This window comes from Hyla sarda, chromosome 2 (assembly GCF_029499605.1).
Source record: "Hyla sarda isolate aHylSar1 chromosome 2, aHylSar1.hap1, whole genome shotgun sequence".
NCBI lineage: Eukaryota > Metazoa > Chordata > Amphibia > Anura > Hylidae > Hyla > Hyla sarda.
This window is the reverse complement of record NC_079190.1, coordinates 162130231-162147492: the sequence shown is the minus strand read 5'-3', so window position 1 is coordinate 162147492 and position 17262 is coordinate 162130231. Positions and strand designations below refer to the sequence as shown.

At 42.5% G+C, this 17262-nt stretch overlaps 1 protein-coding gene across 9 annotated transcripts in view; it reads right to left on the bottom strand.

The window, feature by feature from the left end:
* Positions 1 to 17262, bottom strand: part of NALCN (sodium leak channel, non-selective) — a 657013-nt gene that overhangs the window by 106206 nt on the left and 533545 nt on the right. For all 9 annotated transcript variants that reach the window (XM_056555671.1, XM_056555665.1, XM_056555672.1 and 6 more), the window contains one exon: positions 7615 to 7671. In XM_056555671.1, coding sequence (XP_056411646.1) covers positions 7615 to 7671 — 57 coding nt within the window. The remainder of the gene's footprint in view (positions 1 to 7614; positions 7672 to 17262) is intronic.

The window sequence follows — 17262 nt, the reverse complement described above, 5'->3', positions numbered from 1 at the left end:
AAATCGGGCAAAGAACAGAGACCACCTGGCCTGACGAGGATTCAGCCGTTGGGCAGACTGGAGGTAGGAGAGGTTCTTGTGATCGGTGTAAATAATAACTGGAAATCTTGATCCCTCCAGCAGATGCCTCCATTCCTCAAGTGCTAATTTAATGGCTAGAAGCTCTCGATCCCCGATGGAGTAGTTCCTCTCCGCCGGAGAGAAGGTCCTGGAAAAAAAACCACAAGTAACAGCATGCCCGGAAGAGTTTTTTTGTAGAAGGACAGCTCCAGCTCCCACAGAGGAGGCATCAACCTCCAATAGGAAGGGTTTAGATGGGTCAGGTCTGGAGAGCACGGGAGCCGAAGAAAAGGCAGACTTGAGTCGTTTAAAGGCGTCTTCCGCTTGAGGAGGCCAAGACTTGGGATCGGCATTTTTTTTTGTTAAAGCCACAATAGGAGCCACAATGGTAGAAAAATGTGGAATAAATTGCCTGTAATAATTGGCGAACCCCAAAAAACGTTGGATGGCACGGAGTCCGGAGGGGCGTGGCCAATCTAAGACGGCAGAGAGTTTATCTGGGTCCATTTGTAGTCCCTGGCCAGAGACCAAGTATCCTAGAAAAGGAAGAGATTGGCATTCAAACAGACATTTCTCTATTTTGGCATAGAGTTGATTATCACGAAGTCTCTGAAGAACCATACGGACATGCTGGCGGTGTTCTTCAAGATTGGCAGAAAAAATCAGGATATCGTCCAGATATACAACAACACAGGAGTATAGTAGATCACGAAAAATTTCATTAACAAAGTCTTGGAAGACGGCAGGGGCGTTGCATAGACCAAAGGGCATGACCAGATACTCAAAATGTCCATCTCTGGTGTTAAATGCCGTTTTCCATTCATCCCCCTCTCTGATGCGGATGAGATTATAAGCACCTCTTAAGTCCAGTTTGGTAAAAATATGGGCACCTTGGAGACGATCAAAGAGTTCAGAGATGAGGGGTAGGGGGTAGCGGTTCTTAACCGTGATTTTATTAAGACCGCGGTAGTCAATGCAAGGACGTAGAGAGCCATCTTTTTTGGACACAAAGAAAAATCCGGCTCCGGCAGGAGAGGAGGATTTACGGATAAAGCCCTTTTTTAAATTTTCTTGGACGTATTCAGACATGGCAAGAGTCTCTGGGACGGACAGAGGATAGATTCTGCCCCGGGGTGGAGTAGTGCCCGGGAGGAGGTCAATGGGACAATCATAAGGCCTGTGAGGAGGTAGAGTCTCAGCTTGTTTTTTGCAAAAAACGTCCGCAAAGTCCATATAGGCCTTAGGGAGACCGGTTACATGAGGAAGCACAGGGACACGGCAAGGTTTACTGGGAACCGGTTTTAAGCAGTCCTTGGAACAAGAGGGCCCCCAACTCTTGATCTCCCCAGTGGACCAATCCAGGATTGGGGAATGGAGTTGAAGCCAGGGAAGTCCAAGAAGGATTTCAGAAGTGCAATTGGGGAGGACCAACAGTTCAATCCTCTCGTGATGAGATCCGATGCACATTAGAAGGGGCTCCGTGCGGAAACGTATAGTACAGTCCAATCTTTCATTGTTTACACAATTGATGTAGAGGGGTCTGGCGAGACTGGTCACCGGGATGTTGAACCTGTTGACGAGAGAGGCTAAGATGAAATTTCCTGCAGATCCAGAGTCCAAGAAGGCCACAGCAGAGAAGGAGAAGGCAGAGGCAGACATCCGCACAGGCACAGTAAGACGTGGAGAAGCAGAGTAGACATCAAGGACTGTCTCACTTTTGTGCGGAGTCAGCGGACGTCTTTCCAGGCGGGGAGGACGGATAGGACAATCCTTCAGGAAGTGTTCGGTACTAGCACAGTACAGGCAGAGATTCTCCATGCGGCGTCGTGTCCTCTCTTGGGGTGTCAGGCGAGACCGGTCGACCTGCATAGCCTCCACGGCGGGAGGCACAGGAACAGATTGCAGGGGACCAGAGGAGAGAGGAGCCGGGGAGAAGAAACGCCTCGTGCGAACAGAGTCCATATCCTGGCGGAGCTCCTGACGCCGTTCGGAAAAACGCATGTCAATGCGAGTGGCAAGATGGATGAGTTCATGTAGGTTAGCAGGGATTTCTCGTGCGGCCAGAACATCTTTAATGTTGCTGGATAGGCCTTTTTTAAAGGTCGCGCAGAGTGCCTCATTATTCCAGGATAATTCTGAAGCAAGGGTACGGAACTGTACGGCATACTCGCCAACGGAAGAATTACCCTGGACCAGGTTCAACAGGGCAGTCTCAGCAGAAGAGGCTCGGGCAGGTTCCTCAAAGACACTTCGAATTTCCGAGAAGAAGGAGTGTACAGAGGCAGTGACGGGGTCATTGCGGTCCCAGAGCGGTGTGGCCCAAGCCAGGGCTTTTCCAGACAGCAGGCTGACTACGAAAGCCACCTTAGACCTTTCAGTGGGGAACTGGTCCGACATCATCTCCAAGTGTAATGAACATTGGGAAAGAAAGCCACGGCAAAACTTAGAGTCCCCATCAAATTTATCCGGCAAGGATAGTCGTATTCCAGAAGCGGCCACTCGCTGCGGAGGAGGTACAGGAGCTGGCGGAGGAGATGATTGCTGGAGCTGTGGTAGTAACTGTTGTAGCATAACAGTCAGTTGAGACAGCTGTTGGCCTTGTTGCGCAATCTGTTGTGACTGCTGGGCGACCACCGTGGTGAGGTCAGCGACAACTGGCAGAGGAACTTCAGCGGGATCCATGGCCGGATCTACTGTCACGATGCCGGCTGGCAGGTAGTGGATCCTCTGTGCCAGAGAGGGATTGGCGTGGACCGTGCTAGAGGATCGGTTCTAAGTCACTACTGGTTTTCACCAGAGCCCGCCGCAAAGCGGGATGGTCTTGCTGCGGCGGTAGTGACCAGGTCGTATCCCCTAGCAACGGCTCAACCTCTCTGGCTGCTGAAGATAGGCGCGGTACAAGGGAGTAGACAGAAGCAAGGTCGGACGTAGCAGAAGGTCGGGGCAGGCAGCAAGGATCGTAGTCAGGGGCAACGGCAGAAGGTCTGGAATCACAGGCAAGGAACACACAAGGAACGCTTTCACTGGCACTAGGGCAACAAGATCCGGCGAGGGAGTGAAGGGGAAGTGAGGTGATATAGGGAAGTGCACAGGTGTAAACACTAATTGGAACCACTGCACCAATCAGCGGTGCAGTGGCCCTTTAAATCGCAAAGACCCGGCGCGCGCGCGCCCTAGGGAGCGGGGCCGCGCGCGCCGGGACAGAACTGACGGGGAGCGAGTAAGGTACGGGAGCCGGGGTGCGCATCGCGAGCGGGCGCTACCCGCATCGCGAATCGCATCCCGGCCGGAGGTGGTAACGCAGCGCCCCGGGTCCGTGGAACCGACCGGGGCGCTGCAGTGAGGGAAGTGTAGCGAGCGCTCCGGGGAGGAGCGGGGACCCGGAGCGCTCGGCGTAACAGTGTTATTATTATTATAATAACGTCAGCAGAGAGAACTGTGCTTGTGATGTCATCAGAGAGCATTCCAAAAGGAAAATAATTTCCTCTGTAGTATTCAGCAGCTAATAAGTACAGGAAGGATTAAGATTTTTTAATAGAAGTAATTTACAAATATGTTTAACTTTCTTCCACCAGTTTAAAAGAAAAAAGGTTTTCACCGGAGTACCGCTTTAAGCCCTCCTATGACTCCAGACACACTCTAAGCCTATTTTCACCTATTTTCACCTATTTTCATTTTTGCATTTTCGCTTTTTTCTCCTTCCTTTCTAAAAATCATAATGCTTTAAATTTTGCACCTAGAGATTGTACTCACGAATTGTACTTTGCAATGACATCACTTATTTTAGAATATAATCTGCGGCGAAACAAAAAAAAAATATTTGTGGGGTGAAATAAATAAAAAAAATGCCATTTTGTGAATTTTTGGGGCTCCTGTTTCTACGCAGTGCAATATTTGGTAAAATGACACCTTATCTTTATTCTGTAGGTCAATACAGTTACAAGGCTACCCAATACAGTTACAAGGCTACCCAATTTTGCACAGACATTTGTAGTTTTTATAGGTACCATTTGTTTGTTTTGATGGGACTTTTTGATCGTTTTTTATTAATATTTTTATGGTATATGAAGTGACTAAAAATGCACAAATTTGGACTTTGGTATTTTTTTACGTGTACGCCATGAGGTTTAGCTAACCTAATATTTTAATAGTTTGGAAATGTACGCATGCGGCGGTACCACATATGATTATTTTTATTCTTTATTACATTATTTTATAAAAAAAATGGGAAATGAACTTTTATTTAAAAAAAAATTATTTTTTTTTAGCCCCCATAGGGGTCTAAAACATGCAATCTTCTGATTGCATACACTGATCAGTGCTCTTTCATTGCAAAGCACTGATCAGTGTATCTGGCACTCTGCTGCTCCTGCCTGCTGCGCAGGCATGGAGCAATAGATGGCCGATCGGCCGAGAGGCAGGTGAGGAGCCTCCAGTCGTCCGGTAAGCTGATCGGGACATCGCGATTTTGTCGCGATAGTCACGATCAGCTCCGCTGAGCTGCCGGGATTCTTTTACTTTCGTTTTAGATACCACAATCAACTGTTCGCGGCGTCTAAAGGGTTAATGCCGGGCATCGAACTGATCAGCCCTGCCCGGCATTAGCTGTGGGTCCTGGCTGCCCGTAGCAACAGGGACCCACCAGGTTTAACCTGTTCAAACCCGGTAAACGGGACCAGGGCGTACAGTCCTTAAGGATCGGGGATGCACGGCATATGCACATGCCCTGCGTCCCCAAGAGGTTAAGTCATCTGGTCCCTGATACCTCCTGGGTAACAATCACATGACAACTGATGATCACTTGTTAACCTTTATTAGCCCCTTAAGGACCAAGCCCATTGTCACCTTAAGGACCAGAGCCTTTTTTGCACATCTGACCACTGTCACTTTAAGCATTAATAACTCTGGGATGCTTTTACTTTTCATTCTGATTCCGAGAATGTTTTTTCGTGACATATTCTACTTTATGTTAGTGGTAAATTTCCGTCGATAGTTCATTCATCATTTCTTGGTGAAAAATTCCAAAATGTTATGAAAAAAATTGAAAATTTTGCATTTTTCTAACTTTTAAGTTCTTTGCTTAAAAGGAAAATAGACATACCAAATAAATTGTATTTTGATTCACAAATACAATATGTCTACTTTATGTTTGCATCATAAAGTTGACATGTTTTTACTTTTGGAAGACATCAGAGGGCTTCAAAGTTCAGTAGCAATTTTCCAATTTTACACAAAATTTTCAAAGTCAGAATTTTTCACGGACCAGTTCAGTTTTGAAGTGGATTTGAAGGGCTTTCTTATTAGAAATACCCCATAAATGACCCCATTATAAAAACTGCACCCCTCAAAGTATTCAAAATGACATTCAGTAAGTGTGTTAACCCTTTAAGTGTTTCACAGGAATAGCAGCAAATTGAAGGAGAAAATTCAAAATCTTCATTTTTTACACTTGCATGTTCTGTAGATCCAGTTTTTTAATTTTTACAAGGGGTAAAAGGAGAAAAATCCTCTCAAAATTTGCAACCCAATTTCTCTCGAGTAAGGAAATACCTCATATGTGTATGTAAAGTGTTCGGCAAGCACAGTAGAAGGCTCAGAAGGGAAGGAGTGACAATGGGATTTTGGAGAGTGAGTTTTTCTGAAATGGTTTTTGGGGGGCATGTCACATTTAGGAAACCTCTATGGTGCCAGGACAGAAAAAAAAACAAAAAAAACACATGGCATACTATTTTGGAAACTACAGCCCTCAAGAAACGTAACAAGGGGTACAGTGAGCATTAACACCCTACAGGTGTTTGACGACTTTTCGTTAAAGTTGGATGTGTAATAGATACATTTTTTTTTTCACTAAAATGCTGGTTTTCCCAAAAATTTTACATTTTTACAAGAGGTAATAGGAGAAAATGCCCCCCCCCCCCAAATTTGTAACCCCATCTCTCTCTTCTGAGTATGTAAATACCCCATGTGTGGGCACCAAGTGCACTGCTGGCGCACTACAATGCTCAGAAGAGAAAGAGTCACATTTGGCTTTTGGAAAGCAAATTTTGCTGAAATGATTTTTGGGGGACATGTCCCATTTAGGAAGCCCCTATGGTGCCAGGACAGCAAAAAACAAAACAAAAAAAAACAAACACATGGCATACTATTTTGGAAACTACACCCCTCAAGGAACGTAACAAGGGGTACAGTGAACCTTAACACCCCACAGGTGTTGGACGACTTTTCGTTAAAGTTGGATGTGCAAATGAATTTTTTACCCTGACTACATGTGGCAGGAGGCCACTTCTTCTGCCCTAAGGGGCTCCGATCTTCACAGAGGGGGGTCCCTGGCTCTTTCTTGCAGCTCTGCCCGCTGACTGAACGCGTTGGGCGAGCAGAGCCACAAGAAGGAGACATTAACCCCTCTGGCCAATAGCAGCGCTCCTGGGCAGCGTGACGAAATTGCTACCTCCCCATAGATACAGTAGGTGATTGGGGGTGTATTCTACACCTCCGATCACAACGTATCTCTGGGTCATCGGGTCACACGTTACCCGTATGACCGGTATCGCAGAGGATCGCCGTTATGAATTCACCGGACCCCCCTCTGCGTTGTCACAGGATGCCAAGAACCCGGCGGGGACCGAAATTCCCACAGGCATACAGGTACGCCCTTGGTCCTTAAGTACCAGGGCGTACCTGTACGCCCTTGGTCCTTAAGGGTTAAAGATACAACATTCTTATATACATAACATAGGGTATATTATACAATGATATTGTAGTAGTAACAACTCCCGTACTGGGCCACCACATCTGTATTTTAGTGGAACGATGGATTAGGCATGTTGGATTCTTCCATGTCAGGTTATATTGATTCCCTTGAAGTAAAGTAGTGTTAAAAAATGTTTGGCTAATGCCTATTCTGTACTTTTAACAAGAACTGCTATTTAGGAATTATTATGTCATCTGCTTTAAACTACAATAGTAAACAGACCTTACTCTGGGTATACAGCAAATTACCATCAAAAGCCATTCCAACTTAGTGCTGCATGCCCATAGACCAAATATAGCCTACTTGTGACTGCGTATGGGCTGATTTCACTAATATTTGTCAAAATTTTAGGAAACAAAAGTGTAATCTACCATACTATTCAGTACCACAAGCAAAACATAGAGAAGCATAAAACAGACTAAATGAAGTTACAAATAGACTATAATAATCCAGACACAAGCCAAACAGGAACAATATCAGTGACCTGAATAAAACACAAAACATAAATCTGCAATCTTCTATGGACAGGGCTCTTTCCTACTGTCCTATTGTTATGGCTTCACTTTGGTAATAGCATTTTTATGTTTTCACCTCACTGCTGCAGGTAGAGGTTACATATATTTATATATGTAGTATTCACATATATTAATGTACATACTGTGATAGCTTTACAGTATCGAATTTTCATCCTTTGACCGTGAATATTTCAGTTTATTATTGAAATTATTTTATATTCAGTTAGGTTTTCACACATTTGGGCTGTACATGCACTGAATGTAGAATACAAAAACGAATGTACTTACTACAGTTGGTGATATTTTGTGTTTTTTACGGCTCCAGTAATAGGATCTGTTTTTGATCTGTCACAACACATGAAATACAATACAATAAGTAACAGTATTCCTTAAGGCAATCTGTAAACAAAAAAAATCTATAAATTAACAAATGAGGCCACACGTCAATTTGCTTCTGATTATGCCTGGAAGTAGGCCATAGACAACATTCTGCACCTACTATATTATTATAAAACTACAACTTTTATTGCATATGGGCAATGACCACTTGTAACTACATAATCACATGCTGAAATATACATATAGGTATGCCTCTGGTTTCTTAAAGGACATGTCCGGTGCTCACTTTTCTTATTGCATCCGTTCCGGGCTGCAAAAAAAAAAGAAAATAAGCTTTCTCTTGCCTGCCTACGCTCCCCCGGTGCTCCGGTACAGGCGTTCGGTCCCCGGGCTGTATTCTTCTTACTTCCTGTTAGCCCGGCACGTCACACGGAGCTTCAGCCTATCACCGGCCGAGGCGGGACATTGCTGCGGCCGGTGATAGGTTGAAGCTCCGTGTGACATGCCGGGCTAACAGGAAGTAAGAAGAATACAGCCCGGGGACCGAACGCCTGTACTGAAGCACCGGAGGAGCCTAGGCAGGTAAGAGAAAATTAGATTTCTTTTATTTTTCAGCCCGGAACGGATAAAATAAGAAAAGTGAGCACCGGACATCTCCTTTAAGGCTACTCTCTCATTAGAGCTCAAAATAAGGGACAAACAGGACACAGTGGTGCTTGTACAACTGTGGCAGCCTCATAGAAATCATATTGTACCAGCCACATCCCAACGTCCATATTCCCAATCACATAGCAATATCCACAAGCAGCAAATAATACAATGCCCATAGAAATAGACACTCCAGGCAGATCATAGCTCATACAAACACATGCACCACAATTCCCTGTTATAAAAATCTTAGGCCCTCTCTTGGACAGGATCCTCGTCTCGTCAGGGACCCTGGTCAGTCTATATAAGGAAAGGCATTTAATAGTGTTTCACACATGGCTGTGGCAGGGTGCAAGAGAGGTTTAGGCTGGGAGTTGGTGAACCACTGAAAGACTGACACTTTTCCAGTCCTTTTTGGAGTCAGACAAGGCTGCCCTCTTTCACCTTTTCATTTTGTTTGTGTTATAGAACACCTAGCAGAGTCTATATGGCAAAATCCAGAGGTCAGAGAGATCATTCACAGGAATCAGACTGTCAAGTTTTTGCAGTACATCAACAACATGACCATTTTTTGCACTGACCAGCATTGGGGACAGTCCTTGTCCAGACCTGCAAGGAATTTTGCCAGTCTGTAGAAGCAAATGTCAACTTTGGTAAGTCGGAAACTATGTTCTTTTGAGAGAAGACTCTGGCTCCCAGAAACTTGTTACCCTTCTTCATCCAACTGGACTTTATTGAGGTCTTGGGAGTCTGGTTTGTGAAGGCTTGGCAGGATTGTGTAGCCAAAGTCAACTCCAAAATTTAACTATCAAGCCTCAAACAGCTGAACATGGAAGGAAAGACTCTTGTGCCTGTGCATCAATTCACACCACAAGCATAGATACCTCTTGGCAGTGCCTATTTACCTGGGCTCGGTTGGATATCTTGGAACATGGACTCAGAGACCTTGTTCCCAGGAGTAGCTTATTGCATCATGTTTTCTGAGTATTTCCTGGGTAATACACCGTTGGGGCTGTTATAAGAATGCTTTGTGGTTTGACAGGAGATGCGAAGAGGAATTCATATCCTTCTAGGACTAGATAAGGTCATTCATTCATTGTATGCTGCTGCTTAGCGTGTGCTGCAACGTAGTACATTATATGTATGTTTATAACAACTGATTGCTAATTAATATATTTTCAAATCAAACGACATTTGAAAAGCCAGACTATTAGATTCCGAACTATAAAGAGCCCAACACAATGAGAGGGGGAGAAAAATGGCTCATTTGTAGCAAATGAAAAGGTTAAATGGTTAAATATCAGATCCAAAAACTTTTTATATGTTGTTACTGATGAAAATTAAAGACCTTTTGTAATATGGTTGTTCAAATTTTTTTTGAATATTTAATAAAGAAAATGGCCCCTGAAAATTCCACCACTAAGGATCCCCATACCTACTAGGACACTAACCAGGCCTGCAGCAGCATCAGGCTTGTCCATAAGCCATGGACAAGATATAACTCATGGACAAGACTGCATGAGCAGACACACCAATCACCTCCCACCACAAGGGACACGATCCCCGAGAGGATTTCTAACACTTTGAGCTAATGAAAAGAGGTATTTTTATAAAAATATAGGTGCTAGAGGCATTAAAAATTCTTTTTTTGGGATTGGACAGGTACGTTTTAAAGATTACTGATGGATTGCTTTTACAGTACATGATATATGTTTGATCACTGGAATCTACAAAAATATAAACAGGCTTACAGCCCACAGATAAAAGTTGAGATGTTCCCCAAGCATGGATAATTGTTATAATCTCCACTGTTAGTCATGACAACAATTTCATAGCCTATGATCTCTAGAAATAATCCCATAAATCTTGGAAAAAGTGTATATAAAGAGTAAGACAATCATAAATGTTCTACAGCTTCTGCCTGGAAACATACCAGAGTACATGCCTATGTATGTACAGTGACCCCCCGACTTATGATGTCCCCGACAGATGATCATTTCAACATATGATGGCCTCTAAGAGCCCATCGTATGTTGAAGGCAGCACCGAGATACGATGCTGCTGTGTGTCGGGGTCATCGTACAAACAGCTATCTGACAGTGCTGACAACTTCAGCAACTGACAGATAGTTGTTTAATGTGCCCTGTTCTGCCTCCTGTTACTCACATGCTGTCCTGCTAACTCACGCAGGCTTCCACTGTGAGATCGGTGTAAGCCCCGCCCCCCCAGTGCAGCAATAGCCAATAGCCTGCAGCATCTTGCTGCAGGCATCCGATGAGCTGCTGGCTGCCCTCCCCTTCCTTTCCTATAGAGCTGTAGTCGGCAGGATCGTAATGGAGGACATTCTGTCCCCCCTGAAGGTATTTAAAGAACTATACAGTACTGTATGCAATGTCACACATCACATACAATACATATACACACTATACACCCCATACATCAATGTTTCCCTATCAGTGTGCCTCCAGCTGTTGCAAAACTATAACTCCCAGCATGCCCAGACAGTCAATGGCTGTACATGCATGCTGGGAGTTGTAGTTGTGCAACAGCTGGAGGCACCCTGGTTTGTTAAACACTCCCCATACACTCCACATACAATGGTCATCCCAGAACCAATTGGCAGTTTCCCATAGAGATATGTATTCAACATACAATGGTTCCGAGGCCCCAGAACCAGTTACCATTTTTACATAGACATATGTACTCGACATATGATGGTTTCAACATATGATGGTTCTCCTGGAACCAATTAATATCATATGTTTAGGGACCACAGTATGTATGTTACATGCTACACTATTCAGGTGACAATACTAGCTCGAAAAATTTATAACAGAGACTATTAAGTTTTAATATAATGCTATTTTATGCATAAAAGTAGAGTTGATAAAAAGATAAGCTACAGTATAGAACAAAACAGAAACACTAATGAAATCCTCCCAACTGTGCAGATATTAGTCTATTTTAGATATTCAATAACAAAATAAGACAAAGCAAATGATTTTAAAGTAGATACAATGAGTAAGAAATAGATTGGATCTGCCAAACGTGACATTCTGGGTTTATGACTACTAAACAATAAAATACAGCCATAAGAAAAACAAAACAAACAAAAAAACATTATTAAGGGTGATAACATCATAAGGAAATGAAAAGCAGATAAGGGTGTTAAATGAAAAATAACAAACAAGTTCCAGAATCATAATTTTTTTTTCTTTCTATCAATACCTCAGTTTTTATTTTGTCAATGACAGAGAATGGTGATGAACTCGGACAACCTAAGACTCTGTGCAGACTGCGTCTCTGCCTATCATCAAAAATAAACGTTCGGCATATTTCCCAAGGTATAAATTCAACAGAAATCTCCCACATATACCACTGTATAGGCATTCACCGTCATACATTGTAAAGTAAACAAAATCCAGGCACCAGAGCTTCCAGTAAAAATCATATCTTCATAAAAAACTACTAAGTGGAATATTTTGTTCTAAAAGGGCCTAACAAACACAAGACTTGTTGTCCGTCACTTCTTATGATTTAGTTTTACTTGACATTTTGGTGCCTTGGGTTTTACTTACACTACAAGCTATTGTGACCTGGTGGAAAAATACACAGAGAATCAGTAGTGCATGGGATACAGGAAATTTAACATATGTCATACTTTGTCCACAATGTTAAAATTTGTATACTATACAGAATTTTTTTTTTTTTTGCAATGGCCCACTCCATAGGAGTTAAGGAAAAAAACTAAAAAAAAAGATATACCATAGTATACCAGTCTGGTGGAGGCCACAAGGATATTTTTTTGGTCTTCATCAGATGAATGGAGCCATTTCACATATAGATATGTTCAACATACATGCTGGAAGCTTTTCAAGCACTATGTGCACAGAGCCTAACTCTATATTATGGCTTTAGTGCTGCTTGAGGAAGGACCTTTACCAATGTCAATCACTGTGACACCTCAAAAGGAGGTGAAGTCAAACTATACATTTCAGTAAACTTAATATTTAGCTCAGTATTGCTTTTCTTTATTAAGTACTTTCCTACTCAAACCAAAAAATGAAGAGGACTAATAGCACAATCTCAAACAGAATATCAATTCTAGAGTCACAGGAGTCTGGGAAGGCAAGATATGAAGTGTCTTCAAACAAAATGATTGGGATCAGCTTTTCAACTCTGCAGGCTTAAGGACAGAAAAAAAGAACCGCTCCAGTAAGAGGACTCAACTGTATCTAAGTTTCCAACACTCCTAGGAAAACATTTAAGAGTTGTCCCTTTTATGTTTCCCCAGGAATGTTGTAAACTTAGATCTAGGCTGTGGATTTTCCTCTTTATGCTCTCACTGTGGTAGACAGTTTAAATAGCCATCATATAATGCTACATTTTACTTCAGCTTCTGCTGATCACCACGTATCTACAGTGATCAGCTGATTGTTGGGTTAGATCACCTTAAAGTGATCACCTCTTGATGACATGATCTTTTTAAGACAATCTCTATATGGACCGTAAACCACCTTTAGTTTAGAAAGGAGAGAAACTGATCATTTTAATACTGTGTGTGTCAACAACATGAAGAGAATTATTCTAACTCTTTCCCTGTTGTGTGAGGATCTCTTGACCTTTTAAAAGTCAGGTTGGGACTATAAATCAACCAATATACAAAAGCTATTATTCCAGAATTATCTCTGCATAGCTGAAAAGGTTAGAGAACAAGTAGCATATTTAACTCTGGGCGTTGCAGTTATGTGCGCTTCTCCCTAGAAATAAATGTCACTGGTTTTGTCTGCAAATACAGATTCATTGCAGGGCAGCAACTTTGTACATTCATTGTTTTTTAGGTTTAGATTTAGGTTCAATGAGTGTAAGGTCGTAAGGTCGGAGCCTGCCATATACATACTAATGATATCAACAGATCCTTACATCATCATCAGGATCCACTGAAATGCAAGCATGTTTTTGGGGACTCCTTACCTTCCCCATAATGGCAGACTTCTAGAGAAAAATCATTGGGCATATTGGATTAGAACATTACTTGACCAGCCAGGAGGTAATCTGTGTAGAAGTGTCTAGCATTTACTGGTCACCCTCTCTGTAAAAAATATGCTTATTCAAGATAGCTGCCAGCCAAGCAAACATCAAGCTGTTGTCTTAGTGGATGGATACATTGGCTGGCTAATGTACCTTATGTTCTCCAGTGGCGCAACTATTTTAACTCCGTTTATTGCTGTTTATTGATTTATGGTATCCAAGGGAGATGTTCTGACTTTCCATGGACAGTGACAGCAGGCTGTACATTTCTTAAAGTGTCCCTGTCAACATGTGAAAAATATTCTGTATATTTTGAAAAAACTGTTAAAATTGCTTTGCCCAGTTACCAGGCCACTTAGTAGTGTTGCAATGTTCTGACTGTCCAATTTAAAATGACACTTCTAAAGGTGTAAGCTACCAGGCCATTTTTTTTTATAGTGCAAAATTGTCAGAAATTGCCTACAATCAATGATCTATTTTTGGAGTTGGTGTATGGTTGAATGACGATCATGCTTGTGATCCCAGAAAGAAGCACATTGTTCCAAATTTGAGCTATTATTCCTGAATTATCTCTGCATAGCTGAAAAGGTTAGATAACAAATAAGCATATTTAACTCTGAGTAACCCATTTATGTACTTCCTGGAAATAAATGTCACTGCTGTATTTTGCAAATACCAACTCATTGCAAGGCAGAAAACTTGCACTTTAATTTTGTTAGTGTTCGTTTAAAGTGGTCAATTTGTAGTGGTGTGAAACTGTCTTTTCCAAAAACCTGCCCGCCATTAGTGGTATGTTTTTGGAACTTAATTATAGTATATGGCTTATGTACAATTGGGGTTATGATCGCACAACTACTAGGTTCATTATATGAGTTGGGGGTAATCACAGGTCTGTAACACACACTATACTACCCAGCTTAGGGCCCAGCAAGTATCGGCATGGAAGACTGGCTGGGAATCCCGGATGCCGTTGACACTAGGGGCATAGATGCCCATGACAAGGAAATAATTCTACCACTGTACAAATCACTAGTCAGACCACACATAGAATACTGTGTACTGTACTGGGCACCAGTGTACAAGAAAGATATAGTGGAGAGGGTTCAAAGACGGCAACCAGAGTAATACGGGGAATGGGAGGACTACAGTACCCAGAAAGATTATCAGTGTTAGGATTATTTAGTTTAGAAAAAAGAAGGCTTAGGGGAGACTTAATAATTATGTATAAATATATCAGGGGACAGTCTGTATAACAATGTTTAATATTGCGTCCCCTTAACCCCTTCAGGACGGAGCCCATTTTGGCCTTAAGGACCGGAGCGTTTTTTGCACATCTGACCACTGTCACTTTAAACATTAATAACTCTGGAATGCTTTTAGTTATCATTCTGATTCCGAGATTGTTTTTTCGTGACATATTCTACTTTAACATAGTGGTAAATTTTTGTCGATACTTGCATCCTTTCTTGGTGAAAAATCTGTAAATTTGATGAAAAATTTGAAAATTTTGCATTTTTCTAACTTTGAAGCTCTCTGCTTGTAAGGAAAATGGATATTACGAATACATTTTTTTTTTGGTTCACATATACAATATGTCTACTTTATGTTTGCATCATAAAAATTATGAGTTTTTACTTTTGGAAGACACCAGAGGGCTTCAACGGTCAGCAGCAATTTTCCGATTTTTCACAAAATTTTCAAACTCAGTATTTTTCAGGGACCAGTTCAGGTTTGAAGTGGATTTGAAGGGTCTTCATATTAGAAATACCCCATAAATGACCCCATTATAAAAACTACACCCCCCAAAGTATTCAAAATGACATTCAGTCAGCGTTTTAACCCTTTAGGTGTTTCACACGAATAGCAGCAAAGTGAAGGAGAAAATTCACAATCTTCATTTTTTACACTTACATGTTCTTGTAGACCCAATTTTTGAATTTTTACAAGGGGTAAAAGGACAAAATTTTTACTTGTATCTGTAGCCCAATTTCTCTCGAGTAAGCACATACCTCATATGTCTATGTAAAGTGTTCGGCGGGCGCAGTAGAGGGCTCAGAAGGGAAGGAGCGCCAAGGGGATTTTGGAGAGTACGTTTTTCTGAAATGGTTTTTGGGGGGCATGTTACCTTTAGGAAGCCCTTATGGTGCCAGAACAGCAAAAAAAAACCACATGGCATACCATTTTGGAAACTAGACCCCTCGGGGAATGTAACATGGGATAAAGTGAACCTTAATACCACACAGGTGTTTCACGACTTTTGCAAATGTAAAAAAAAGAAAACATTTTTTTACCTAAAATGCTTGTTTTCCCCAAAATTTTTTATTTTTAAAAAGGGTAATAGCAGAAAATACCCCTAAAAATTTGAAGCCCAATTTCTCCCGATTCAGAAAACACCCCATATGGGGGTGAAAAGTGCTCTGCTGGCGCACTACAGCTCTCGGAAAAGAAGGAGTCACATTTGGCTTTTTGAAAGCAAATTTTGCTCTGGGGGCATGCCGCATTTAGGAAGCCCCTATGGTGCCAGGACAGCAAAAAAAAACCCACATGGCATACCATTTTGGAAACTAGACCCCTCGGGGAACGTAACAAGGGGTTAAGTGAACCTTTATACCCCACAGGTGTTTCACGACTTTTGCATATGTAAAAAAATAATTTTTTTTTTTACCTAAAATGCTTGTTTTCCCAAAAATTTTACATTTTTAAAAAGGGTAAAAGCAGAAAATACCCCCCAAAATTTGTAACACAATTTCTCCCGAGTACGGCGATACCCCATATGTGACCCTTAACTGTTGCCTTGAAATACGACAGGGCTCCAAAGTGAGAGCGCCATGCGCATTTGAGGCCTAAATTAGGGACTTGCATAGGGGTGGACATAGGGGTATTCTACGCCAGTGATTCCCAAACAGGGTGCCTCCAGCTGTTGCAAAACTCCCAGCATGCCTGGACAGTCAACGGCTGTCCGACAATACTGGGAGTTGTTTTGCAACCAGCTGGAGGCTCCGTTCTGGAAACAGTGGCGTACCAGACGTTTTTCATTTTTATTGGGGAGGGGAGGGGGGCTGTATAGGGGTATGTGTATACGTAGTGTTTTTTACTTTTTATTTTATTTTTTGTGTTAGTGTAGTGTAGTGTTTTTAGGGTACAGTCGCACGGGCGGGGGTTCACAGTAGTTTCTCGCTGGCAATTTGAGCTGCAGCAGAAAGTTTGCGGCAGCTCAAATTTGCAGCCAGATACTTACTGTTATCCTCCGCCCATGTGAGTGTACCCTGTACGTTCACATTGGGGGGGGACATCCAGCTGTTGCATAACTACAACTCCCAGCATGCCCGTTGGCTGTCGGTGACTGCTGAGAGTTGCAGTTTTGCAACAACTGTAGGCACACTGGTTATGTATCACTGAGTTTGTGACCTAACTCAGTGTTTCACAACCAGTGTGCCTCCAGCTGTTGCAAAACTACAACTCCCAGCATGTACGGTGCATGGTGTACGGTGACTGCTGAGAGTTGTAGTTTGCAACAGCTGGAGGCACACCGGTCGTGAAACACTGAGTTAGGTAAAAAAAAAATCTGAGTTTCACAACCAGTGTGCCTTCAGCTGTTGCAAAACTACAACTCTCAGCAGTCACCGACAGCCAACGGGCATGCTGGGAGTTGTAGTTATGCAACCAGCAGATGCACCACTACAACTCCCAGCATGCACTTTAGCTGTTTGTGCAAGCTGGGAGTTGTAGTTATACAACAGCTGAAGGTACACTTTTCCATAGAAAGAATGTGCCTCCAGCTGTTGCAAAACCATAAGTCCCAGCATGCCCATAAGGGAATGCTGGGAGTTGTGGTGGTCTGCCTCCTGCTGTTGCATAACTACAGCTCCCAGCATGCCCTTTTTGCATGCTGGGAGCTGTTGCTAAGCAACAGCAGGA